Raw genomic sequence first — 26,323 nt, forward strand, 5'->3', positions numbered from 1 at the left:
CCCTCCAAGCTCCTCTCTCCATCTGCATGGAATTAAGCGAAAGGGTGCATATTTTCCATCCCTGTTATATGGTGCCAAGGAGTCTTAAGGAGGGATTCCCAGCAGCTGGGCTTTGACAGCTTCCCTCTTGTATCAACAGCAATCTTTTCCCACTGCAACCATGGCAAACTGAGGCTGGGCTGCAGTGCCAGCATACCTGAGCACTCAACTACCCCCCAAAAGACCAAGCCCTATCCGTTGGGCCCTATTCATTGATTTATATATACATGTATCCTGCTCTTCTAGTGTCTATATACTTACTTAGAGTGGCTTGCAATAATTTTAAATTACTTAGTCAATTACCTTTCGTAAGCCACCTTGGGACTAACTTTAAATAAAGATTTGCATTATTTTAGGGCCTTCCTAAAGCTATTCAGGCTTGCAGCTGTGAAGATGTATGTTAATGCATATCTCTCAATAGATAGCTATTACTATTTCCTCCTACATTTTTGTACTGGAAATTGTTTCTTTATACATATGTGTGGGGAACAACCTGCTGAGACCAGTATTCAGCCTGGGTGGGCTGCAGGTGGGTGGTGCAAGATGCCAGACTCCACCTGATGGCTCTTAAAAGCAAGTCAAGGGGGGAAGAAGAAGAAGAAGAAGAAGAAGAAGAAGAAGAAGAGGAGGAGACTTGGAAGATGGTGTCAGTGGCATACTGAGGGAAGATAAAGGAAGTGGTGGGTTAACTCCTTCCTCCATGGTAAGCAGGTCTTCTGTGTGGGAAGTGGGAAAGTGACTGCAATCTGTGTGCCTGGTGGTCTTCATTTTATTGGCAGGGAGCAGCTGCTCTACACTTTGAGGTGTCTGGACACCTGGGACTGCAAAAACGTGTTGCAAGTTTCATGCTGCATTGTGAAAAGGTTGAAATAAGTGTAATATACTTTTGAGTAAGAATCAGTGCTGAAAACCTTGCAACTGAATATAAATTTTATAGCACATTCCAGAATACCTGGTGTGTATATTTCTGTGCTCTTATACTCTGTCTCTGTATATCTATAATTATATCTCTCTATATATTACTCTGTGTTTACCTTTATACCACACTGCTGTACTGCAAATTTATGTGTAGGCATGCACTCATGCATATAATATATACATTTTCTTCCGTTTTCATTTTTCAAGTTTGGAAATGAACTTCTTATATATTTCTGTTTGCCAGGAGTAATGTCCCTGCGTTTTAAGACAAGAAAGAAATGTAGAGGTTATTCAGAACAGAATTAACTTGCTTAGGTTGCCATGTATTTTACTAAAGCTTTAATGAGCCATTTTGCACGTTTTAAATGTTGTGACTGCAATTATTCTCACTGCTTCATCTACTCTCCAAAGGACTTTTGTAATTTCAGTATGGAACCACTTTTGACAGGTCATTTTAACTTATTTAGCTATGGAGGCTTCAAGTCTGAATTTTGTATTACTTAAATATGTTCTCAATGAATGTAAGCATGCTCGACATTTGCACGTGATATTTAGCTCCTGCACAGAATGAAAGGATCTTGCATCAAGCTATGGATGACACCCTTCTCTGTGAATATTGGGCAACTTGTAATTTTATTGCTGCCCAGATCCTTCTGTAGCATATTATGCATAGAAAAATGAACAGATATCACAAATCCTTTGCTGTGCAGTGTTTTATTAACAAGTGCATCACTTTGCAAACCTTAAGGTGTTTACTGTGGAGTTGTCCCATAAGCTTTCATGAAGAAATTCTTATCGAGATCAGTATGGTTATAAGTTACCATTGATCAGGGCCTAGTACTCAGCAGATGTGTTTAAATGTATCAGTGAAAATGGAACGACCCCACTTCCTAACTATCCCAAAAAGCCCATACAAAACTTGCATGGTATACAGATGAGAGGATTTCTGCCTGCACTAAAATAAATATATGCCACAAGAACGCAAGAGAATTGTGACTGGCTCTTTTACTGTTCCTTAAAAAGTCTAAAATTCTGAAATATTTATTCAGTCATATCCCATCTGCTTGCTGTACTCAACTTCCAGGCTGTGAACTTATATTGAACTAAATGACCAACAATACAGTTGAAGCAATCACCCTGAAAATAAGTTGGAAATTCACTTCCTCTCTTTAAATAGCTATAAAATACACAGATTGTCTTCTCCTTTCTTTAGTTATCAGGATTTATTTGTTCTCTTGCTTCTAATATCCACTGAAGATATTTTCTGCCAGTATTAACTTCTTGGATCAATAATTTTTGATGGCAATCTTGAGGGAAGTTGGTGTCTGGCAGCTATCATAGCACTGTAGTCTCTTGTTGAAAAGCAGTTAGCACAAACAAAATTGGCTCTATCTTTGGGAGTGATGTTCACAAGACTGCACATATTTTATAGTACAATTATCTAGGGTGGCTGTCATGCCCTCTCTGTTTAGAAAAATAGGGTCACAGCTTGAACAATCCAGTTTTATGAGTTGGAGCGAGAGGCAATAAGTTTTCACATACAGTTTACATCAGGGATGCAGAACCTGTGACCCTCCAGTTGTTACAGGACTACAACTCCCATAATTCATGACCTTTGACTGTGCTGGCTGGGCATAGTGGGAACTGGGGTCCAACAACCTCTGAAGGGACACAGGCTTCCCATCCTTGGTTTATATTTTCTGAAAGAGTGGGGAACTGCTGATATACTCAAATATATTGTACAGTATGTGATCCACCGTCCACATCTTGTGCTTGACACTGCCAGCTAGGCCACAAATTAATACATAAGGTCTGATGCTTTTCAGTCAACCCCCTTATACCCCCACAAGTAAGAAGCAGGATCCTGAAGTTTGCCCTCATTCGATATATTAAATTTATATCTTTATATTGTATTGTTGGGGGGGGGGGCGGGGAGTAGGCTGTTTGCCAAGACCCTTCCAACCCTTGGATCCAGCAAGTGTTAAAATATAAGCCAGTCTAGCTTCCTGGGTGATGGGCCATTAAGGGGAACAAACTGTTTCTATTGTATTTGCTAAAGGTGCTTATTAGCTTGTGTTTTTCAGTACTTAACTTTGAAGATCTTAGGCTGCAATCCTAACCCTACTTAAATGGGAGCAAGACCCAATGAATTCAATAGGACTTACTTCTGAGTAGATATGGTTATGATTGTGTTTTTCATTATTTGCTACTCCAGATGGTGTTAAAATGCACCAAGAAAAATGCTCAAAGTAGAATGCTTGCTTCAGTTACAGTTTTTTGTATCATTATTTGTTTTCTCTTCATTGTAACAGATGGGGTGCTCAGCTACACCAAGCACTTAAACAGTGGATTTGTCACAGGCTAATCTAGATTTTATTTTGCTTTTCTTGTAGAGTGCAGATATGAGTCCTGCAAGCAGTACCAACTCGCTTCCTGTCAGCCCACTTACTGAAGAACCGTTGCCATTCAAGGTAAATAGGTTTCATCACAGAGTCAATGATACTTGCAGTATTTGACTTAAACAGGTGCATGCTTCCAAGTACCCTGGCTATAATTGCATGTTTGCAAAAATCACAAGGAGTTGACTGATATACAGAATGGCAGAGGATATGCTGGAAGCAGACTTGCTCTCTTGGTGAGACATTAATGTTAGGCAAAACTTTAAGCACTGTTTTACCAAGACTCCAGGAAATACCCTTTTGTTTCCTTGCATAAATCAACAACAACAATATCAATTTCCTTATGTTTGCCTTTACTCAGTATGTATTGGCATCTTTTAAAACTCCTGTTTGCCTGCTCAGCAAGCAGATGTGTGTGTGTGTGTATGGCTGTTGTGGTGGGGCAGCTATCCTTCTCTACATCCAGAGAGGAAACTGCTTCTCTTATCTACAGGAATAGCTGCACCTTGTAAAACTACTGTGTGAGCAGAGACATCCTAATCAAAAACCTTTATTCTTCCTTATCAGCCAAACAGCCCTGGGTTATGTCTCCACTTTGTCAATAGGGCATGTTAGGTGAACATGGCATAATGCACGGCCCACAATTATTATTTTATGACATCTACTGAAGCCATCATACTATCCAAAAGTACTTCTGTCACCCTGGCGACATTTCTCTCTATTCCCTCTGGCACCAGGGTTGCTGCCTGCAGATGGGGATTGCAAGTGGTTCAAGTCAAGTACAAACCGTATAGACCACTGTCCTCTTTATTTATTCCTTACATTTATTTACCACCTTTATCCTCCAAGGATTTGAAGGTGGTGTACACAGTTCTCCTCCTCCCCATTTCATCTTCACAACAACCTTGGGAGGTAGGTCAAGCTAAGAGATAATGACTGGCCCCACTTCATGACTGAGTGGGGATTCAAACCCTGCTCTCTCAGGTCCTAGCTCAACACTCTAACCATTATGCCACACTGGCTCTCATTGAAACACATTGCCCTGAAGAGTCACTCCTGTGCCATTGCCTGCTCTATCACTCCAGGTTCTGGATAACCTGGTGGTGACAGACTAGACTAGAGAATCTGTGGTCCTCCAGATGGCGTTGGACTACAGCTTTCATCTTCCCTGACAATTGCTCATGTTGACTAGCGCCATTAGGAGTTGAAGTACAGCAACATCCAGGGAGCCACAGATTCCCCATCCCAGCACTAAGCTGTCCCTTTGGGAATTTGACACTGATTCTTCTGGATGACTGCTTTTTTATACCTTCAGTTTTAGGGTACTTGTTACCTTACCACCTGAACCTAGGAACCTGACAGGCACATAGTATGCATGCATGTACAACCTAGGTATCCCTTATCCTTCCATTCTTCCATCGTGGAACTCAAGGTGGCATGCCTTCTGTATGTTTGTTTAGCTTCATCTCGACTATGGTCCTCCAGTCAATGTCACAAATTTATATAAAGAGTGACTTTATATAAAGAATAACTTATGAGAAGGTGGTGATTTGTTGGCATCTGTTCGTTTGAAGAAGACTGAGAAGACAGTGACAACTGTGTGTAGGCATGCAGAGACACATTGTTGTATGCTCGTTTTAAAAAATAGCAGGATATTAAAAATAAAATCAGGGGTGCATTTGTTTTGGCTTTTGAAGGAAAGACTTCCAGCTTTCCTGTGGAACTCATGTAAACATTGAGGTCAGGCTCAGGGGAGATTCATGTGCAACTCCCAGCCAGCAGTGTTGAGGGGAAATAAAAGTAATATAAAATGCAACCGTTTCTGTTATTGCTTGGTGACTTGCTCCAGGAGAGAGCAACACTGTTTCAGCAGTAACGTGAGTGAGTGATTTCATATGCAAAAACCCTTTCCAAATACTGTCAGTCTATAATAGTGGTTTGTGATGACAGGGAATGTATTACTCTGGCCAATTTGATAGTCGTACTTCCCAACTTCCAGTGAAGTGAGCAGTAATGTTTAGCTGTTTAATTTGATTTGTTTTGGGCAGTTCTGAGAAAAGCAATTGTCACTTAACAACAGGGTAGTAGAATTGGGCCTCTGTGGGATAGTAAACTATGGTTTACTTTTGAATTTGAAATAAGTTTTAGCTGTGTCTTTGGAATATCAGTTCTGACCTAAGAAGAAGGGGGTGCCCTTTCAATGTGTTTGCTGTACAAACGTGGGTGGCACTGTGGTCTAAACCACTGAGCCTCTTGGGCTTGACCATCGTAAGGTCAGCAGTTTGAAACCACATGATGGGATGAGCTCCTGTTCCTCTGTCCCAGCTCCTGCCAACCTAGCAGTTCGAAAGCACACCAGCACGAGTAGATAAATAGGTACTGCTGTGGCGGGAAGGTAGTGCTTCTGTGTGCCCTGGCTTCCATCACAGTGTCCTGTTGCATCAGAAGCAGTTAGTCATGCTGGCCACATGACCCAGAAAAGCTAACTGCAGACAAACACTGGCTTCCTCGGTCTGAAAGCGGAGATGAGCGCCATAGTGGAATTCAGCTAGACTTAACTAGACTTACCTTTACCTGTACAAACTAACCTCATCACAGATGACCTGGCTTTCTAATAAAGCTTATATGGACAGGCAGTATGGGATTCATAGAGCATGTGAATTCTGGGACATCATATCTGAAATCCAAGCAGAGAGAAGTGTGTGTGTGTGTTTTACTCTTCCTTTCATACATTGTACTTGTTTTTTTTTCCTTACAAGAAAACCTGTTCAAACTTTTTACAGCATATTGATTAAGATTTGGTAGGAACCTGATACATTGCTTTATGGGCTGGGTCTGTCCCACCTCAGCAGTTCCTGGCATACATTTTGGGGCGAGTCTATCGGCAGATAAATGGCCTTTCCCTCTCTAAAAGAAGAAACGTACAGATGGCATTAGGAGGTGGGTTAAATAGCTTGCTCCTGATATAAAACGTACAGAGCAAATGTGCGGCTGAGGCATAGAGGGACAAAGGTCAGCTTTCATATCTATGAATAGCACTAAAGCTGTTGCTCTTGCACATTAGGCCTGAGGACTCAATCACAGGAAATTTGGAATTAAAATCACCACTGTGCCTCCTACTGTGCCATTTCCTCAGCAGCTCATAACATCCTCAGTGTTGCTGCATACCCAGCTGCCATCTATAGGGGGTCCTTCAGGCTTTTTATGTGGCATTGTTTTTGACACTCAGTCTGAGAAATTAAAAAAAAAAATGATATGAGAGCAGTTTGGGGAGCACTCAGAGGCGGTTCCATCCCTAGCTCAGTGCAAGTGGTGCCAGCTGGGGTAAAATTTTATTGAATGAATTAACAGAGCATTTTTCTGTGACTTCAGGTGGTAGTAAAAAATAGAAAACAGGGTGGTTGGGGGGGGGGGTGTCACGGTGTACATAATTAGCAGCAGCAGCAAATAGAGACTGAAGACTCAGCCTCACACTTACCCTTTTCGAGACGAGTCAATCAGAACCGTACACAGTACTTCAAATGCAGTTGCACCATAGATTTGTGTAACATCAGTGTGATATTGGCAGTTATATTTCCAATTCCTTTCTTAATGACCTTAGCATGGAATTTGCCTTTTTCACAGCCACCACACACTAGGTTAACTTCTTCATCAAGCTAGCAAGGTCTCACTCTTGGTCTATCAATATTATATATGCACATACACAGTAAGTTCTTTGACAGAAGTTATTTAACAACAAACAAAACACAAGCCAGATTCTGATGTTTTTCAGAGATTACAGTGGCCAAGGCTGGTTTGGTACTTCAATGAATATTAGCTTTATTTACCAAATTGATATTGAAATTGACAAAGCTTGTTCTGATTTGGGTGAATTGGTAATTCTTTCCAGTTTTTGCTAAGTTTAGTTACTCTGTTCTCGCCTCAGTATTTGACTGTGCTGATGCTAATCCCCCAAATGAGAAACAACACAATTAATAAAAGGAGATAATCCTAAGAAAAAGTATGGAAGTCTGCTGATAAAGCTCTCTTTCATCAAAGAGATCCCCACTAGATTCTGTCTTGCGACAGTTGTAGCCAGGTTACCAGCTTCAAATAGCAACTTCTGAAAAGAATAATCTAGCAGCCAGGATCACTTGTAGTAGTGGGGCCACATTATCCATTTGGAAAGAATCTTTCCCATCAAAAGGGAAAGAATCCATAATATCTTTGTTGGTTTGAGAAATGTTTACCCATGTTTCCACTAAAATAGCCTCAATGAGGATTTCTGATCAGACAAAAACTGTCTAGATAAGGAAACTGCAAACTGGGGTAAATATTATGTTACCCATTAGGTTTCAGAAAGAAAGAATACTTAACATTAATGAGCTTTATGTGCCATTGAAATCAGTGGATTTAAAGTGTATAAAGTAAAGGTACCCCTGCCCAGTCTTGACAGACTCTAGAGTTGTGCGCCCATCTCACTCAAAGAGGCCAAGGGCCAGTGCTGTCCGAAGACACTTCCGGGTCACGTGGCCAGCGTGACATCGCTGCTCTGGCGAGCCAGAGCCGCACACGGAAACGCCGTTTACCTTCCCGCTGGTAAGCGGTCCCTATTTATCTACTTGCACCCGAGAGTGCTTTCGAACTGCTAGGTTGGCAGGCGCTGGGACCGAGCAATGGGAGCGCACCCCGCCGCGGGGATTCGAACCGCCGACCTTTCGATCGGCAAGCCCTAGGCGCTGAGGCTTTAACCCACAGCGCCACCATGCTAAATTTAGCCTTACCAACGTGGTGCCTTCCTGCTGTTTTGGGTGACAAATCCCATCAGTCCCAGTTAACACCTCGGAGTTGTAGTCCCAGACATCAGGAGGGTACCAGGTTGCGAATGGCGAGCTTAAGAAAATGAAGTAATTTCAGTAGAATTTAGTTGTGGATATTTTTTTTAATTGATTTCATCCTACATCAGCTAAAGGTCTGTCTTATCAGTGCATTCTGCGAATGTACAAAACAATGCAGTGCATTCTTGGTACATTAATTGCAGGCAGAAAGCATAATGTTAAACTTGTTTTTCTGTATTAGGTGATTACAGTGTTACAACACCACACACACACACATACACACACACATGATTTTTCTTGAACAAGGTATTACAATAAATGAAATGCATACATAAAGTCAGAAGAGTATGCATAATTTCTCCACTAATCAATAAAAGTAGACCAATTTTCTTTTTTAAAAAAATAAAATACTTTTTGTTCTCTTTGCCTTGAATATAATTAGTAAGTTTTGACATCACTGTCAAGCAGTTTATTTTCCCATTCAGAAGCCGACAGAAAATTATTTCCAGCATCTAGCATAACAGACTGTGGCTGTAACAGCCATGTATGATATCATCTCCTGATATAGTATGCAGTGTTCTTAGTAACCACCAAGAGAAAAAATTTAGGAACTGAACTCACTTTCTCATTCATTATTCCCCCCTCCCTGGTATATGCATTGGTTTTTTTCCTGGTGGTGGTGGTGTCTTAGTAGTGCCACAGATCCACCATAACTCTTTTCTCTCTCTCTCTCTCTCTCTCTCTCTCTCTCTCTCTCTCTCTCTCTCTCTCACACACACACACACACACACAAAGAGAGAGAGAGAGAGAGGGTGGAGACACACACCCCCTACACACCTTTCCAGAATGCATTCCTATGGTCCCCAGGAGTATGTCATAGAAGCCATAGGATTAAAAATAAAAATAAAAATTGAGGAGGGAACTCTCCCTCTGAAGGTGTGGGGTGGAGTCTGACCTCACAAGTCTCATACCTGAAGCTATGACAAGGTCCACTGTTGGTGCTTCCCTGTCTCAGGAACTTTGGCGCAACTTACAAACATAAAAACAAAATGGCTCCTAAAAATATACATAGCATCATGTGAAGAAGGCTGAGCACTCTGGTGGAGGTGGCCGTTGAAGCTGCGAGGTGTGATGCACACCAGGCCCCCTCCCGGCCCATTTCCAACAAAGATGGAGGGGGCCGAAGGCACGTTGACCCACCTGCCTGCCAGTGTAAGCTCAGCAGGGCTTTGTATTTGGTAGGGGTTTGTCTGCATTTGATTCTCCATTTCCCGAGACTCCGTCGGATTGTTCTGCCCATGTTCTAGGCACCATACTAAGATCTGTGGGAATAATATACTACCTGTGCACAACTTTAGGGCAGGTCTCCATGAGGTTGGTAGATAAAATGAAAAAAGTTACATTCCTTCTGTATGCATCCTCAGATGTCCTGAAGTTTGAAGAAATGTGGTTTTTGTTGGTCTTGTTTTGGCTTTGTTGAGTGTTCAAGACTATTTCTTAAGAAGGATGCTGGAGAAAGGGGCAGAAATGTAATTCCACTTTAAGTCATGTCAAAAACTCTGCATTAGAACTTTTGTATTTTAGAACATAGAGGAATTAGTAAAATGAAGATCAGCATGCATGTGGCAATAGGTGGGCAGGAGACAAACGACCCATAACAGAGGTAGCATACTAACAGATTTATGAACTTCCAGCATATTATGGTTAATACACATTTGGCTTTCCTCAATCCCAGTTTCATCATCAATCGTTATTCTGTGCTTGCCTTTCCAGTCTGGATTGGGAATCATCAGTAGCTTTATTGTTTTCTTTTGCCATCCCTGCTGTATGAGGATGAATGCAAGATTTGTTTGCAAAAAAAAATGAAAAAGGTAATTTGTTATCATGACAAGACAAACAGAATTATCTTTCCATAAATTAAAATGAAATTATTATTGGATTTTATCTCTTTATAAAGCAGTCTGTGCCTCTCATTCAGAGAGGTCCTTGGAGTAAATGGGAATTAATTGGAAAAAAATTACTGAATATTATGAAGCTGTCACTTCAGCTTTCTAGATCAGCACTGCAGATATTAGAGATGCTGGGTGCATACCAACCATGCAGATGATTTCAGCATATAAATTTTGAGGCGGGAAGTTGATCAGCATCCATATTTATTTACTCTGCAAGGGCCTGCCACTCTTTTGCCTTGAAGATCATGCTTTCTTGAGGTTTTGCCGTGTCCTTGCATAGAAATGAAGCACTATTTTCCTGCTTTTAAAAACAAACTAGTGCACTAACAAGTTGGTTATTCAACATGGATATTGATTATTTTTTTAAGCATAGATAGTTTAGATTTAGATGCTTTTAGATGTTTTAATTGTTTTCTCTCTTGTGTGTTTGCCGCCCTGGGCACCTTCAGGACAAAGGATAGGGATATAGATTTAATAGTAAATAAATAACAAATGAGATGCTTTTTAGAAAACAGCCAAGAATAGTAGGCAGATGAGCCCTGGGGATGTGAAGAATGAAATGGCAACATTGATTCTTGCTGGTTCCTGAGAATTCTGGGTGCTTGCTTTTCCAGGAAGAGCAATGAGAGATTGAAAGGGTTGTGCAGCTGGAAAACAGGACCAAATGATGTCAGCTAGTAAGCTCTGGGATGCTGAGCAGTCAGTCAGCTTCCTGTGATGGAGTTTGCCCCATGCTAGTTCTGGCCCCATGAAGCTAAAAGTGAGGCTTTCCCTGTGCAAAAGCGTCTGGGACTAGGGGGAAGAGGATAGGGAATAAGGAAAGGAAAAATGGTAACATCTGCCCTGTGAGAAGGGGCATCGTTTCCAAGACTAACTGACTTCAGCCAGTGAGCCATGGGCACTCCATGGAGCAGTGACAGCAAGGCTTCCTTCCTGTTTTATCCCCACAGATGATTGACTATTGCTTCCTGATGTGAGAGGGCGGAAACTGGAGGACAGGTTTACATGTGTGGCAGGCCAGAAGTGGTATAATTGCCTTATTCGCACAAGAGCTTGCCTGAGTGAGGGACAAGGAGTTGATGTGGAATGTAGTAAGCTGAATGCGAGAGGTCACTTGGGCCTCTAGTGGCAGAGATGGACCAAGGCATAATGGGAGGTTCAACAGATTAATGCATTTTTCAGCTCTGGTACAAGGTAGGTTGAATAAACCTGAAGGCTAGAAGGAGGAACAGCTTGCTTTAAGGTTATATGAGAGCGATGCAACTCTGCAATAAGTAGCAAGCATGGGGCTATGTCTGTGACCAAAATTAAGTTACCTGTTGTCCTATATATGTTGTTGGACAACAACCTTCAACTTTCCCGACCTTTGGATATGCTTATTGGGCTGCTGTTAGTTCCAGTCCAACAATACCTGGAGGGCACCACATTGGCAACCCCTGCTAGGAACAGGTGAATTGGCATACTGTTGGATTTTTACTTTTATAAAAGACGGATCTGATGTATCATCTCTATGCCAGCTCCATCTTATAATCAGTCTCCCTCCATCCTGAAGATAACGGAGCTTTCAGCAGACTGACAGCTTATATTATGGGTAACATGATGTTTTAGTTTTACTTAATTTCATGCATATGAGGAATCATGACTGGCTGACAGCTTCAATGAATCCAGAAAGCACTGCCTTAAGTGACGTTTTGCATAAGGGAAAAAAAGGAATAATAAAGTTGATTATAGGCAAGCAGAACTAATGAATGTAAAATGGAGACGAGAAGAACCAACCACCTCCTTTCTGATTCTGATATTGTGGCTGTTTCTTTTTTCTTTTTAAATTTTGCCTACCTAACCTACTCACATTTTGGAATAGTAATATCTAAAGGGGCCATAAGATAAAATATAAACTATTGTTTTCCTGAGTATGCTGTTGGTGTTAATGTTGGAAATTACTGACTTGCTACAGAAATTGTGCCTAAACTTTTAAATACTGTATTTTTCGCCCTATAGGGTGCACCAGCCCATAGGGCGCACCTAGGTGTTTTTTGGGGGGGGGGCTTCCCCCGACCCCAGCCCCCAGAACAGGCTGCTATCCACAAGCCCGGGGTGCGCTGCTCAGCGTGTCCAAGGCTTCGGGATGCAGGCTGCTATCCACAGGCCTAGGGAGCCCAGCAGGAACTCCCGCGGGCTCCCCAGGCTTGCAGAGAGCTTCCTGAAGCCTGGAGAGCAAGAGGGGTCGGTGTGCACTGACCCCTCTCGCTCTCCAGGCTTCAGTGAAAGCCTGCATTCACCCCATAGGACGCACACACATTTCCCCTTCATTTTTGGAGGGGAAAAAGTGCGTCCTATAGGGCAAAAAATACGGTAATTTGGGGGTCTCTTCTGACACAAAACTTTGGATAAATTTTGAAGGGAGCCATCCTTTATTATTATTATTAGTAGTAGTAGTAATAGTTGTTGTAGTATTCAGCTAATTTCTACTCAGAGGAGAGTCATTGAAATAATGGCCATGGCTAACTTAGGTCCATCAGTTTCACTGAACCTAAGTCTGAGTAAATCTTAGTTGAATACAACTCTGTAATACAACTGTCTAATGAAAACTTACCCAAGCAGTGCACAATATAAGAATCTAAAAGCAAAAATTAAAATAAAAGTTTAGAAATCTCCACCCCCCTTGGTTTTTTTTTTGTTTTTTTGTTTTTTGAAGCTACCAAATGCAAAGCAAAATGTTTTTATCTGCCTTTAGAATCAAAGCAGAGACATCAGTTCATCTTCCCTCTGGGAAACAGCCAGCTATCATCTTTGAGTCTAGAGATTCCTAAAAACAGCAAAGTGTGTGCTGGTTTTACTTTTCTAGTTTATGGGTGGAAAGGGGACAACACCATGCTATTGCGCTAATGATTTGAAAGAGCAAACTAAGCCACTTGCTTCCATTAGGAAAGGTGGCTTTTGTTCCACACCAAAACCCGTTGGGAATATCACCATTGCCCATTTTCACCATGAGAGTACTCCACGGAAAGCTTTTGTCTGTGAATAAGGGAAGGAGTAAAGGAGTAAATTATTGCTATATCAATTCTCTGAGGGTGCTATTATCTGGAACAAGGGAGCTCTGTGGCATTCTTTTGTGCTGAGTTCTCAGGAGAGAGGAAACAGACTGTTCTAAGCTAGCCACTGGCACCCCTGGAAACCCTTTTTTCCAGGTATCAAGGGAGATTTGTCATCAAGCCCCCTAGAGCCTTCCCATTGCCCCAAGGGTTTGTATACTTCTGGCAGCTTTCCAGCAACTATTCCGAGGGCTTTTCTCTCTGTGTGTGTGTGTGTGTGCTTCACATTTACAGTTTCAACATGGTTGGTGCTCTTACTAGTAGCTACATAAATCGGCCTTTGAATAAAAATCTGCCGTATTCTGTACAATAATATCCATTGCAGTTGGAGTTTTTTAAGGTTAAAAAAGCAAGAGAAGAAATTGATTGTTAAAATACATATTTGAGGTGTGGAAGGTTGCTTATAAGTTTCTACCTGTATGCATGCTAATGCAGGGACTTTATACTGGTAGCAAAGCAGTCCTACAGCAGGGGAGGGGGAGAGAAGAGAATATGAGGTGTAAAAAGGTAAAGGTAAAGGTACCCCTGCCCGTACGGGCCAGTCTTGACAGACTCTAGGGTTGTGTGCCCATCTCACTCAAGAGGCCGGGGGCCAGCGCTGTCCGGAGACACTTCCGGGTCACGTGGCCAGCATGACATCGCTGCTCTGGCGAGCCAGAGCCGCACACGGAAATGCCGTTTACCTTCCCGCTAGTAAGTGGTCCCTATTTATCTACTTGCACCCGGGAGTGCTTTCGAACTGTTAGGTTGGCAGGCGCTGGGACCAAACAATGGGAGTGTACCCCGCCGCGGGGATTCGAACCGCCAACCTTTCGATCGGCAAGCCCTAGGCGCTGAGGCTTTTACCCACAGTGCCACCCGCGTCCCTCTAATATGAGGTGTAGGAACTGCAAAATCTATAGCGCTGCCAATCTCAACCAGTCACAGCAGATTTGTGGTGTGTGGGTGTGTGGAGGGAAAACAAGTACTCCACCTTCAGTATTGATATACTGCAACCCACCCACCCCCAACAGCAGGAGGGTTTTGGATCTGACATATCCAAGGAGTCCACTGATCCATTCTGGGATGCCCCCTTTTCATGATTGCCACCTATGGTGACAGGGGCAATGGAGGGTTCCACACCTGCAAGGCAAAGCTTGTGAGAGTGGATTTCCCTCTTTGCAGGGAGAGAAGGAGATCCATTATATACTCTGGTCCCTGTTCTGTGGACCATGGGATTGACTTCAAAGTAGCACTAAGAAGATTGTTCTGTCAGCACAATGACTGATGGAATGATCTCTGTTCTCTTCCACCTGCGCACTTAGGGTTTTCCTGATCTCGCTGAGATTTAAGAAGGGGTGCACAGTGGGAGGAGCAGGGCCAGCCGAAGACATTTTGGCACCTGAGGAGAACCACAAAACAGTGCCTTTCTCCCCATCAGGAAGAAGGGGGGAGTAAAGAGTGACACCAAGAACAATGGGGGATAACGATCAACATTGGGACCTGCTGCCCGTGTGGATCCTGCCACATCAGAGACTTTGGGAGAGGGTTCTCACCCGCAAATTATTTGGCTGATTTACAAATACCTAAGTACAGACACTCCTTTACCCTGGCCAGATTTAACATTCTGCCCTCTGCCCTGCTGCTAGGCAGATATGAGGGCAAACCATATGAGTCACGTGTGTGCCCATGTGGCTCATCGGAAGTGGAAACAAATCTGCATGTATTGCTGCACTGTAGTTACTACGAGGATCTACGCCTGACCTTTATTGCCCCAGTTCTACAAAAGCTTAAAAATGAATCAGAACTCCAACGTATGAGAGCCTTGGTAGAAGATAAGGTTCCTGAAATTACGATCAATGTTGCCAAATTCTGCGTAGCCGCTATTAGGCGCAGGAAACTAAAGCTTTCCAAAGTCAATATGCAGGCAAATACCTAATTCTACTCATGCTGCCTAATTTTAAATTGCTGTTATGGCCTAATCTGTATTGAAATTGTTCTTTGTTTTCTCTGGTGTTGTGTTTTGCTGACTAGCTGTACAAGTCAATCTGGTCTGTGACCGTTTAATAAATTTGATTTGATCCTGCCACCTGAGGCCATTGCCTCACCTTGCTACATGAGTGGAGTGGCCCTGGGGATGAGAAGCAGGGAAGCCCCATTGTGCACAGCTACCCAGCCCCTTGAGTTTTGTGTAAATTTGTGTGTAATATATGTCCTCTTGCAGGGCCAACATGTACAAAAGCTTTCCCAGTGATTATGATGTTAGGAATGGTTCTCTATGGTGGTTGTATTGCATAAGGATACCTGTGGGATTTTCGGTCATGCTGTCTGGTTCAGAGACTCTTGAGTTCATATTTGATGCTACAAAAACTAAATCAATTTCCATCTAGCAATGTAATCACTCTGTAATGGGAAGGGTGACTGCATACCCCCTGCCATTTCGTTGACCTAAGAAATAAGCTGCCTTTCAGGTTCTCCTCTAAAACATGAAAGCTGCTCCTCAATTAATGGGAGGGTAGTGCAGATCTGGAATTGTTTTCATGAACTTCACGCCGCCTTTTGAACTGTGTACATTTTAGATGTGCTGCCTTATGTAAATTAATATGCTCATCATAAAATAGAAGAGGCTAAAATAGGTCAAACGTGTGCGTGGATTTGTTGCATTTGTTTACATGAAACCAAGTAAAGTACCGAAGAACCCTACTTCGGGTCACTGTTCTGGCAAGAGCAAAATGCACACACAGCCCAATCCTCAGTGACCTAAATCTCACTGGAAGGTATTCCCCGGGGTTTCTTGAAATACACATACCCTCCACAACACTTCGTCTGTCACAGTTTAAAAAATGTTGCTACTGCCCTCATGTTTTAGATTCATCATTCCATTTTTTAAAAAGAGGGTGGATAAGTCCCTTTTGATAAATGGTGTTGACTAGATTAACTTGGTGATCTTTGTGATACTTTCTGTGTGCATTGTTGTGTGATCCTGTGAAGTCATGACATCTATCAGTCTTCTGAATCACTGCAACTATTAGGCAGTTAATACATGAATGGAAGGTTCATTTCCTGCACTTATTATCTGTGTCAAACAGGGAGTAGCAGTTGCAATAATCCTGTCATCTTCATCAGCCATTGATGATTTTATCTTAAGGATGGGAGTTTTGAGGATCATGCAAATGGGATTAAGAGCTTCCCTGCTGGTTTCAGGAAGATGTCTAGTCCAAGTGCATTAAAACAGCAGCAGAATTATTTAAACAGATTTTGACGTCACATTTAATAGTCTTCCCAAAGTAATTAGATAGTTATGACATTATGCATCTGTCAGGCCAATGCATGGCAATGGCTGCCGAAAGAAGGAAGCTCCTATGGGACAAGATAAATATTTGATGAACAACATGACCACCTTTATTTTCACTAGTAAAATCAATGTGCTTCAATCTTCATATGCTTGCCACTGCAGGCAGTTTTGAAACATGCTAGCATTTACTTTAATCGATACTTAAACTACTGTGTGAATGGGTCTTCAAAATGTAATAATGTGTGTGTGCATGGTTGTTCTAACCGGGACGCGGGTGGCGCTGTAGGTAAAACCTCAGTGCCTAGGACTTGCCGATCGTATGGTTGGCGGTTCAAATCCCCGCGGCGGGGTGAGCTCCCGTCTCTCGGTCCCAGCTCCTGCCCACCTAGCAGTTCGAAAGCACCCCTAAGTGCAAGTAGATAAATAGGTACCGCTTTATAGCGGGAAGGTAAACGGCATTTCCGTGTGCTGCACTGGTGCTGGCTCGCCAGAGCAGCTTCGTCACGCTGGCCACGTGATCCGGAAGTGTCTCCGGACAGCGCTGGCCCCCGGCCTCTTAAGTGAGATGGGCGCACAACCCTAGAGTCAGACACGACTGGCCTGTACGGGCAGGGGTACCTTTACCTTTTATGGTTGTTCTATCATATATTCTGCGCCATTATAGAGGGCAATAACATTTATTTAAGTTATTTATATCCTGGCTTTTAGGGTACAAACATTCAGAGGACAGGTTACAACAACCAAAAGGGACAATATATTCTAAAACCCCTATCATTTTTATTGTGATGAGTGAGTTCAATGGCTTAGCAAGTGACATAAGAGGCCAGTGAGATTTTTCCTGGCAATATGAAACCTCATTTCTGGTCAGGCTGCTTAGTCTCTACAACTATTCTCTTGAATAAAGACCAAACTGCTATCATGACTGTCCATACCTGCCATACTTACAGTACATTATGGTTCACTAACTCACCTGCTTGTCATTAGGAAGGAGCTGTGACTCATACTTTGCATGTGAAAGTTCTCTGCATCTCCATGTAGGGCTAGCAGAGGTCCTTGTCATAAATCCTGGAGAGCTGCTGCCAGTCAGTGCAGACAGTACTAAGTTAGATGGACCAATGGTCAGACTCAGTATAAAGCAGCTTCTTGTAATTATTAAGCCTGCCCAGCTTAGCCTCCTCATGCCCATTTCTCTGGTGATGGCAGCACATAGCATTGACCAGCTTGCACACAGAGGTCCCTCCGGACTACAAGCATGGTCATATGAACTTTTTAGGGTACTGCATAGGTTTTAATACAATATTTGTATACCTGTATACAAAGGGCTGCCATTATCTTAATTTCTTCACACACCTGGTCCATACTAGGTGATATACACACAGTGGTGGCTGGTGCTCATTGGGCTTAGTAGGGAGGCCAATGGAACCAATAATAGGCAGAGCCAACTAATTCAGATTTTGTGCCCATCTTTTCCCCTGCTGAGTTCTACAAGGACAACAGTGAGACTGAGGAGGAGGACTATCAGTGCCACCCCCTCAATTGGTTGTAAGAAAAAAGGTAGGCTGGCTGAGGGCAAGGCCTCATTTGTCCTAATATACCAGTCTCCAATGTGAACACAGATTAAAACAAAAGGGGGGCATTCCAGCAGGTTTGCAGTGTAATAAAGCATGGAATAAAAAGGAAACAAACATGGAGAAAAGCATCAGGCTCCTAGTCCTCTTAATGAGAAAACTCAAGGCAATGGGTTTTTAAGAAGAAAGGATAGAGCCATTCCCTTGCACCACTTTATGAAGTAAGAGAACACATCAAATTCCCATTTATATCACACTCTTTTTGTATATTGGTCTAACACTGTACCTAACACTTATTTTTGCTTCAGGGGTTACTTAAAGGGTCAAAATAAATACAGATATTACATTGTAACTGTGAGATTCCTCTTGCTGATATTGATTCCTGCCACGAAAGCTACAGTTTCAGGTTAAGGAGGATCAAATCTCTGGGTTTATCACATAATGATTGCCTGGCTATTGTGTTTATCTTGACAGAATCCTGGAATGCCCAGAGAACCACACTAAGAAAATCCATGTAGAATACAGTATATAGTTTTTCTCATCTAGTTTTCTTGCTGCTAGTGTTTTATTTGTTCATTTCAGAACATTTGTCTATATGAGCAAAAGCTCGGCGTGCTTTTAGACCAACATCACTGAAATTTTTATTTATTTTGACTGGGGATTGGTAAGATTTCAGACTTTTGTATTTGAACAGTAGATCTCTGTGCCACATTACTAACTCAATTTGAAAGGCCTGACCCCAAAACTAAAGAACAAACATTATGGCTATGCTATGCTAATCCCCATCTAGATTTAATGTTGAATCTCTGTGTTGTATCAAATCCAAGGAAAGTTTTGTTATACTTCATGCCATTTTCATCTCAATATGCACACATTCTTCCAGTAACTTATAGTGACTCATTTGCCATTCCATCGATACTGAAATAGGTACAATATAAAGTTATAAAACATTTATGAAGTCTAACTACTTGGAGCCAGTGCAGTGAAGCTCATAAGAAAGAGTAATTCATCTTCTTTGTCTTTGGAGGATGAGCTGTTTTAAGGATCATGTCGAATTCAATAGACGTTGCCTGCATAATAAGACTGCACTATGATGAGTTGGATGAGTGCCCTATCAGTTGACTGTAAGCTGCCCTGTTTTGCCAAGTGCCTTACCTTCTCATCTGGATCTAAAGAAGATAACTTAGCTGTAATCACAGCATTCTCCAGAGGAGCAGAAAGCCACAAAAGGATCTGATGTCTAAAAATGAAACCTCATCACCGTTGTCCATGGGCCTAACATGGTTAGACACAGTACAAAAATTTAAAATAAAGACAAAGACAAGATACCATAGTGAAGGAAGCAAAGGTGGAAGGTGGTTCAACTGGGAAAAATAAAGTAAAGGTTGAAAGATGTGCATAAAGGGGCACTCAAATGAAAATATAGGAGTCAGGTGTCATTTCAAAACAGGGGTCCAGATACAGCAAAAACAGAGATGACCGTGGAGTCATTTTTAGTAAAGAATCTTAAGATGGAGACGTGTGGAAACTATTGAAGTAAATGGTAAAAAGGCATAATATGTTGTGAACAAGTAAAAGAAAGATTTCAGACAAGCAGCAGCATTTCACAGGAACATAGGAATAAGTTAGACTTTTGATCCATCAAGTTCAGTATTGTCAACGCACACTGACAGCAGATAGAGGACTTTCACAACCCTACCTATAGATGCCCTCAGTTGAACCTGAGAACTTATGCATGCAGAACAATTGCTCTAACCACTAAATGGCAACTCTTCCCTTTAATATGGGACATAGAACAATTCTATTTCTTTTACCGAGCAGTATGTTACCCTGCTTATACTGTATGCCTCTGATTACCAAATACTGAAGACAAATTACTATCACTACAATGTCTCTTGCTTGTGAGGTACAGTTCAACCTGTTCTGCATGGGACTGTACTCCCCATAACTGAGTGGGCGCACTGATTGGGGCACTATTATCATGAGGCAGAAGTGGCCTTTGTGGCATGGGGTGCCTTCCCTCAGCTTCAGCTGGTTACCCAGCTACAACCTTCTCTGGACAGGGATAGCCTAGCTTCTGTTTTTTGCTCTTAACCTCTACACCAGATTACTGCAATGTGTTATACGCAGGACTGCAGCTAGTACAAAATTCATCAGGTATGTTGCTAACTGGGACCAGGACATCTGAACATACTATACCGATGCTGGCCTGACTTCAGTGGCTGTCGATTGGATTCTGAACTCAGTTCAGTTCAGTACAGTGGTACCTCGGGTTGCATACGCTTCAGGTTACATATGCTTCAGGTTACAGTCTCCTCTAACCCAGAAATAGTACCTCGGGTTAAGAACTTTGCTTCAGGATGAGAACAGAAATCGCGTGGCGGCAGCAGCAGGAGGCCCATTAGCTAAAGTGGTGGTTCATGTTAAGAACAGTTTCAGGTTAAGAACAGACCTCCGGAATGAATTAAGTACGTAACCAGAGGTACCGCTGTATGCTGGTTTTAACCTATAACTTAGCGACTGCATCTCCCCACATGAATCTACCCAGACCTTTCATTCATCACCAGAGGCCTCCCATATAGAGGGGGGGGGACATAATAACAGTTTTTTTGCAGTGGTGTTTCCATAACAGTAGAATGATCTTTTTGGAGAGATGTGCCTGAATCCATCATTATAAACGTTTAGGCACCAAATGAAGTTGTTCCTATTTACCAAGACATTTAGTTTTTAATTGGGATCATCTGTTTTGATGATACCCATGCCTGTTGTAGGGTTCAACTTTAAGTAGGGTAGGAGCCATTATTTTATTTTCATTTTGCAGGATGAGCACATTTAGTAAATAGTGTTGCTTATTCTTTTGCTGTTGCTTTAAACTGTTGCATTTGTATGTTTCTGACAATTGTAAGTCACTTTGATACATTTTATGTAGTCTGTGATAAATTTATATAAATGATGGTGTTTACCTATAGCTTATTTTATTGCCAAACCAAAAACAAAAACAGTTTTGTTACCAGGGTTTTTTCTTTAATGCCTCCTTCCCTTATTTTAGCTCATGGTTGCTAGGCTGTAGCCTCTTCAGCCCTCTGACACTTTTTCATTGTGGTATCTCTTTCTCTGATTCTCCTTTTCAAGTACAGAATTCAATGATTCAGCATGCTCTAAAGAAGACCTTTATATCTGTTTGTGTGGGCGACTGTTTGCAACTCTGAAGGAGGGGTATGGGAAGCACATTCACACATTTTTTGCAGAGCTTCCGGTTACTAATTAACATTTTCATTAGAATATTTGAGTCATGGATGATTTGCATTAGGATTTATTATCTGACCTGCTAAACCTTCAGAAGCTATTACTGTCAGCGTGTGCCATAATTACAGGAAGAGCCGCCTCTGTGCCATATCAACACCTCTGCTGTACTAAATCTTTTCCTTTAGAATCATTGCTGCCCATTTCATCCCAGAATTATTAGATCTGATAAATTATTTTATGTCAGATGCTGCCATGTCCATCTTTTTTAATACTATCCTTGCTCCGTAATATGTGCCTTTAGCCATACAGACTAATGAACGGTTCCTCGTATCGTCTGATTACTACTCTAATGTTTTCCAGGCATGCTTGTCGATGAGCTTGGCATATGAAGCAATTTCCTTCAGTAATAAAACTAATTAAAGTAGGCAGTCATCCACACAACACTCTTTAATGAATGATAATGAGCTCATTAATCCAGCCGCTCTTGCTCACCAAGTCCACTAGCTGGACCTCTTCAAAGGTCTGTCTGTAGAGAACTCTAGGCCTGAAAAAAGGCAGTTACCTCAGGGAGATTTTTTTAAAAAAAGACAATCACATTTATTGTGGGTCTTATGGGTTAAAATTAGAAAGCATTGAGGCACACTGTGTCTTAAATGATATATTTAAAAATTAAGTGTAAGGTGATGTATGCTGGCTCAAATAACTAAGAAAGAGAAGTAATAAGCTGATTTTTGTTGGTAGCAATAAAACATCGTAGCACTTGATAGAAATATTAACAGTGTGTGCCATTTTGTTGGCTGCACATATTGAGGTGTGTAGAATAAGTAAAATATGTCTTTGTTTGCCCCAACTAGTTGTTTAAACTTGCCTTTTGTAAATTAACCTTCAATCTTACACTTTCAGCACAAAAATAAATAAGATTTATGGAACAGGTTCCTGCTTTAGCTCTTGTTTAACAGGAGGACAGAGGCAAACTCTGGGCTTCAGTCTCTTGATTAAATTACGTTTGGCATACATTATTGGAGAATGAATAAGCAACAAATCAACTTAGGAACTAAATATTGGGTGTCTGCATGTTTGAAATCTATTGTTCTGTTCAATGGTTCTATGCACCCTAATCAGCCCATCCTTGTTGGTTATGTAACACTCTCCTGACACAATCCAATGTATGATGTGCTTTTTCAGTTGCCACTTATTCAAAATGCTTTAGATTAAGACATACTGGCCCAGTCCAGATGCACAATTCCTGGCTTGCTAAAGATACTTTAGCAGTCAGAAATGAGTGACAGTATCACATTGTCCCTCCTTGCCTCTCATCTTACTCAAGAATGTGGTGGAGGTCCATTTGATACCTTGGAGGAGGCACTGCACTGTCACCTTCAGGTCTGGTTGTAATCAGATGGCGGCTGGCTGGAGACAGACTGACGTTGGTAGGGCAGTGGTCCACACACCCTAATCAGCCAGCTTCCATTGACTAGTGCAATGATATCTACCCCAAAATAAGTCCCATTGCATTTGATTGCAGGTAGGTGAGTTTAGCTATGGCGGGTGACGCTACAGTCTAAACCACAGAGCCTAGGGCTTGCCGATCAGAAGGTCGGCAGTTTGAATCCCCGCAATGGGGTGAGCTCCCGTTGCTCAGTCCCTGCTCCTGCCAACCTAGCAGTTCAAAAGCATGCCAAAAGTGCAGGTAGATAAATAGGTACCGCTCCGGTGGGAAGGTAAATGGCGATTCCATGCGCTGCTCTGGTTCACCAGAAGCGGCTTAGTCATGCTGGCCACAAGACCCAGAAGCTGTACGCCGGCTCCCTCGGCCTGTAAAGCAAGATGAGCTCCCCAGCCCCAGAGTTTTCTGTGACTGGACTGGACTTAACTGTCAGGGGTCCTTTAACTTTACCTTTTTAGGTGAGTTTCGGATTGCAGCCTCAGTGTTAACAGAAACTGACACTGGGCTTGTTTTACAGCAGACACATCCAACAGGTAGATCACTGGCTCCCCCAGCTCAACAACTTTGGCTCACCTAATAAAAGCTCAACATTTTCTCCCTGCACCCCCCCCCCCAAAATGGGGGTCAACAACCTTGACTTTAACCCCCCCAAAAAGGGGTAGATCACAGTCACTTGGGAGTTGGCCACCCGTGTTTTACAATTAAGATGGATTCAAAGTTAAGGAACATAATCACATTTCTGTCTCAATAAATTATTACCTCTCCTTCCAACTGAAAGGTTTTTAAATATTGTATCATTGTAAAAGTCTTCACTCAGATTCTAGTGAGATGATAGATAGATATAGATGAGATAGAGATAGAGATAGAGATAGAGATAGAGATACACACACACAAAAATGATTGTGCATAGCAGCTTTTAAAATCCAAATATATTAATTTTCTCTTCTCCTTTTTAAATATAGCTTTTTAAATTCACATATTTTATGATGTAATCATCTTCTTAATGACTGTGTAAGAATTACATTGTCTACATTTATCCAAAATCAGTGATATTTAAAGATTGATAGAGCTGTACAAAACGTAACAGTGAAGTATTACTTTAGCTTAACAAAAGTATAATTCCCAATGAAAAATACATCTCAGTGTAAGGTCAGGATGTAATTGGAGTGCAGTTTGTGAAGTGTTGTGCACTGGAAAATGTAGTCTCACCAGGTATTGTTATTATTCTCTAAGCCAATAGCTAGTGGAATTACATGGAAAGTTCATAAATTGCATTTTATTTAGAAAATCCAACCAGTGCGTTTCATTGCTTATTACTCGGTTTTGTTAACTTTCCATGATAATTATTTTTTTTTTTGGGGGGGGGGAGGAGGAATAGAAGGAAAGATATTATTGTTGCTGTCATTTGCATAAAACAAACAAAAACAAAGCTGCAAATATTGCCCATTCACTTCTGCATACCTATAATAATATGCTCACATCTTTATCGATATGAGTCCCAGTTCTAATTGCAGTCAAGAACCTAGGATGGCAGTGGAAGTGCCTCATTGCACAGGAAATTGTGAAGTACCAAACTCTTTAGTGGGATGCGGGTGGTGCTGTGGGTTAAACCACAGAGCCTAGGACTTGCAAATCAGAAGGTTGGCGATGAGCGGGGTGAGCTCCCGTTGCTCAGTCCCTGCTCCTGCCAACCTAGCAGTTCAAAAGCACGTCAAAGTGCAAGTAGATAAATAGTTCTGCTCCGGCGGGAAGGTAAACGGCTGCTCTGGTTCACCAGAAGTGGCTTAGTCATGTTGGCCACATGACCTGGAAGCTGTACACCGGCTCCCGTGGCCAATAAAGCGAGTGCCACAACCCCAGAGTCGTCCGCGACTGGACCTAATGGTCAGGGGTCCCTTTACCTTTGAACTCTTTAGTATATTGGGCTGTCATTGGGCTGTCCCACAGGTGAAACCAATGAGAATTAGTGTAGTGTCCTAAATAGAAATTTGGACTGAGATCCTGATCACTCATACTAACATCAGTCATGATCACTCATGCTAACTTCCTTCAAAGTTGTTTATTAGATAAAAATAATAACAATAAGATAACTCCATCTAGGACATAGGTTCTCAGAAGAAGGATGGGAAGGGATGAAGGGAAGGGAATGTAACAGATATGGGAACAGCTAACTCAGCACCTTCATGTGTGTTTCTTGGCAAAAATATAATGAGTATAAAGCAACAGCAAAGCAATATGTAGAGGTTTTTATGCACAACATTAAAGCCAACATTTCTGGGGATTTTTCTAAATAGTATTGTGTTTTTGCTTTGATTTTTGTCGTTCTAACATGATGCAAGTCTTCATTTGAGCAATAGCTTCAGAATCCGACATATGTTTAGATTTCAGAAGCTGCTACAGTCATAATGCATTGCCCCTGTGTATAGAGATGTGTTGGTTTTATAGCAATTTAAGTGGAAGCTTATTCTTTTTAGTGTGTTTGATAGAATAGCGTTACCACTTTGCATTACCATACATATGAAGGACCCTGGGAACGTTTCCAAACAATATTTGTGTCGACATTTTTGAATTTTAAAACATAGATGTGCAATGTTCCCAGTCTTCCGGTTCCTATAATATGAAGGCAGGTTTTATTATTTCATGACAATGCATAGAGTGTGTAGAAATTGTACAGCCATTTGTGCCATATAACCACTGACTATCCCATCTGAGCTAAGAACACAGTAATTAGATTACGTATAAGATTGATGTTTGATGGCAAAAAAGTGCTGTTGTTTTTGAAGTCTCCTTTGTGCCGGGCAAATTATATCTCATTTCAGGCGGTGGTACTGTTAGCATTGGACTTCTGAGCAGAGGACTAAAGTACTTCTGCCCCAGATCTTGGAGGGCTAAGCTAGATAAGGGGCCCCACCAGGGATCGACTATTTTTTGTTTCGTTTGAGTTTATAACTTTATTCTAAAAAGACATACAAGCTCTGCATGTGGCTGCCCACCCATGCAAAACACCTAGGTACTAACTCTGTCCCCATGCGTACTCTTGCAATACTATTATAGGGCCATCCGTATAACGCCATCTGTAATAGTATCAGGGCTTCATTCACCTTCTCATCTTCCAGTGTGATTTATGTCATCCTCAGCCCATCAGTGCCCATCTTCATGTTACATGTAGACCAGCCAGTCTTCACGAAAAAGGATGAATGGAACTAGATCTAACATTGGAAATGACAGTATCCATAACCAGTGAGAGAGCATTTCAATCTCCTGGGACACACTCTGCAACTGACATTAAAGTGGCCGTTGTGGAACAGAGGAACTTCAAACGAAGAATACAGCATGAAACAGCTGTGATACAGTTCATCAAGAAGTTCATTGAGGTTCTACCTCCTGGATATGTTGCTGTCCCCTCTCTCTCCCCCATGTTACATGTTTGAATCCTTATGATGGGAACAGAACACTCTGACACAGAAAAACAGCATGCTAAGAAGATTAAGGAGCATTCAAACCTGATGTTTCCTAACACCTAGAGTGGCACAGTCCAGAAAGGTTTTAGCACTGTATCCAGCTGAATGTA

The 26,323-nt window shown here is 41.9% G+C and overlaps 1 protein-coding gene across 8 annotated transcripts in view; it reads left to right on the forward strand.

Moving 5' to 3' along the window:
- CCSER1 (coiled-coil serine rich protein 1) overlaps window positions 1-26,323 on the forward strand; it is a 697,013-nt gene that overhangs the window by 324,188 nt on the left and 346,502 nt on the right. For all 8 annotated transcript variants that reach the window (XR_014501817.1, XM_083398305.1, XM_083398308.1 and 5 more), the window contains one exon: window positions 3,351-3,428. Coding sequence is in view for 7 of the 8 variants with exons in the window: in XM_083398305.1 (XP_083254431.1) it covers window positions 3,351-3,428 (78 nt within the window). In the remaining variant the exon portion in view is untranslated. The remainder of the gene's footprint in view (window positions 1-3,350; window positions 3,429-26,323) is intronic.

This window comes from Podarcis tiliguerta, assembly GCF_965153285.1.
Source record: "Podarcis tiliguerta genome assembly, chromosome: 9".
NCBI lineage: Eukaryota > Metazoa > Chordata > Lepidosauria > Squamata > Lacertidae > Podarcis > Podarcis tiliguerta.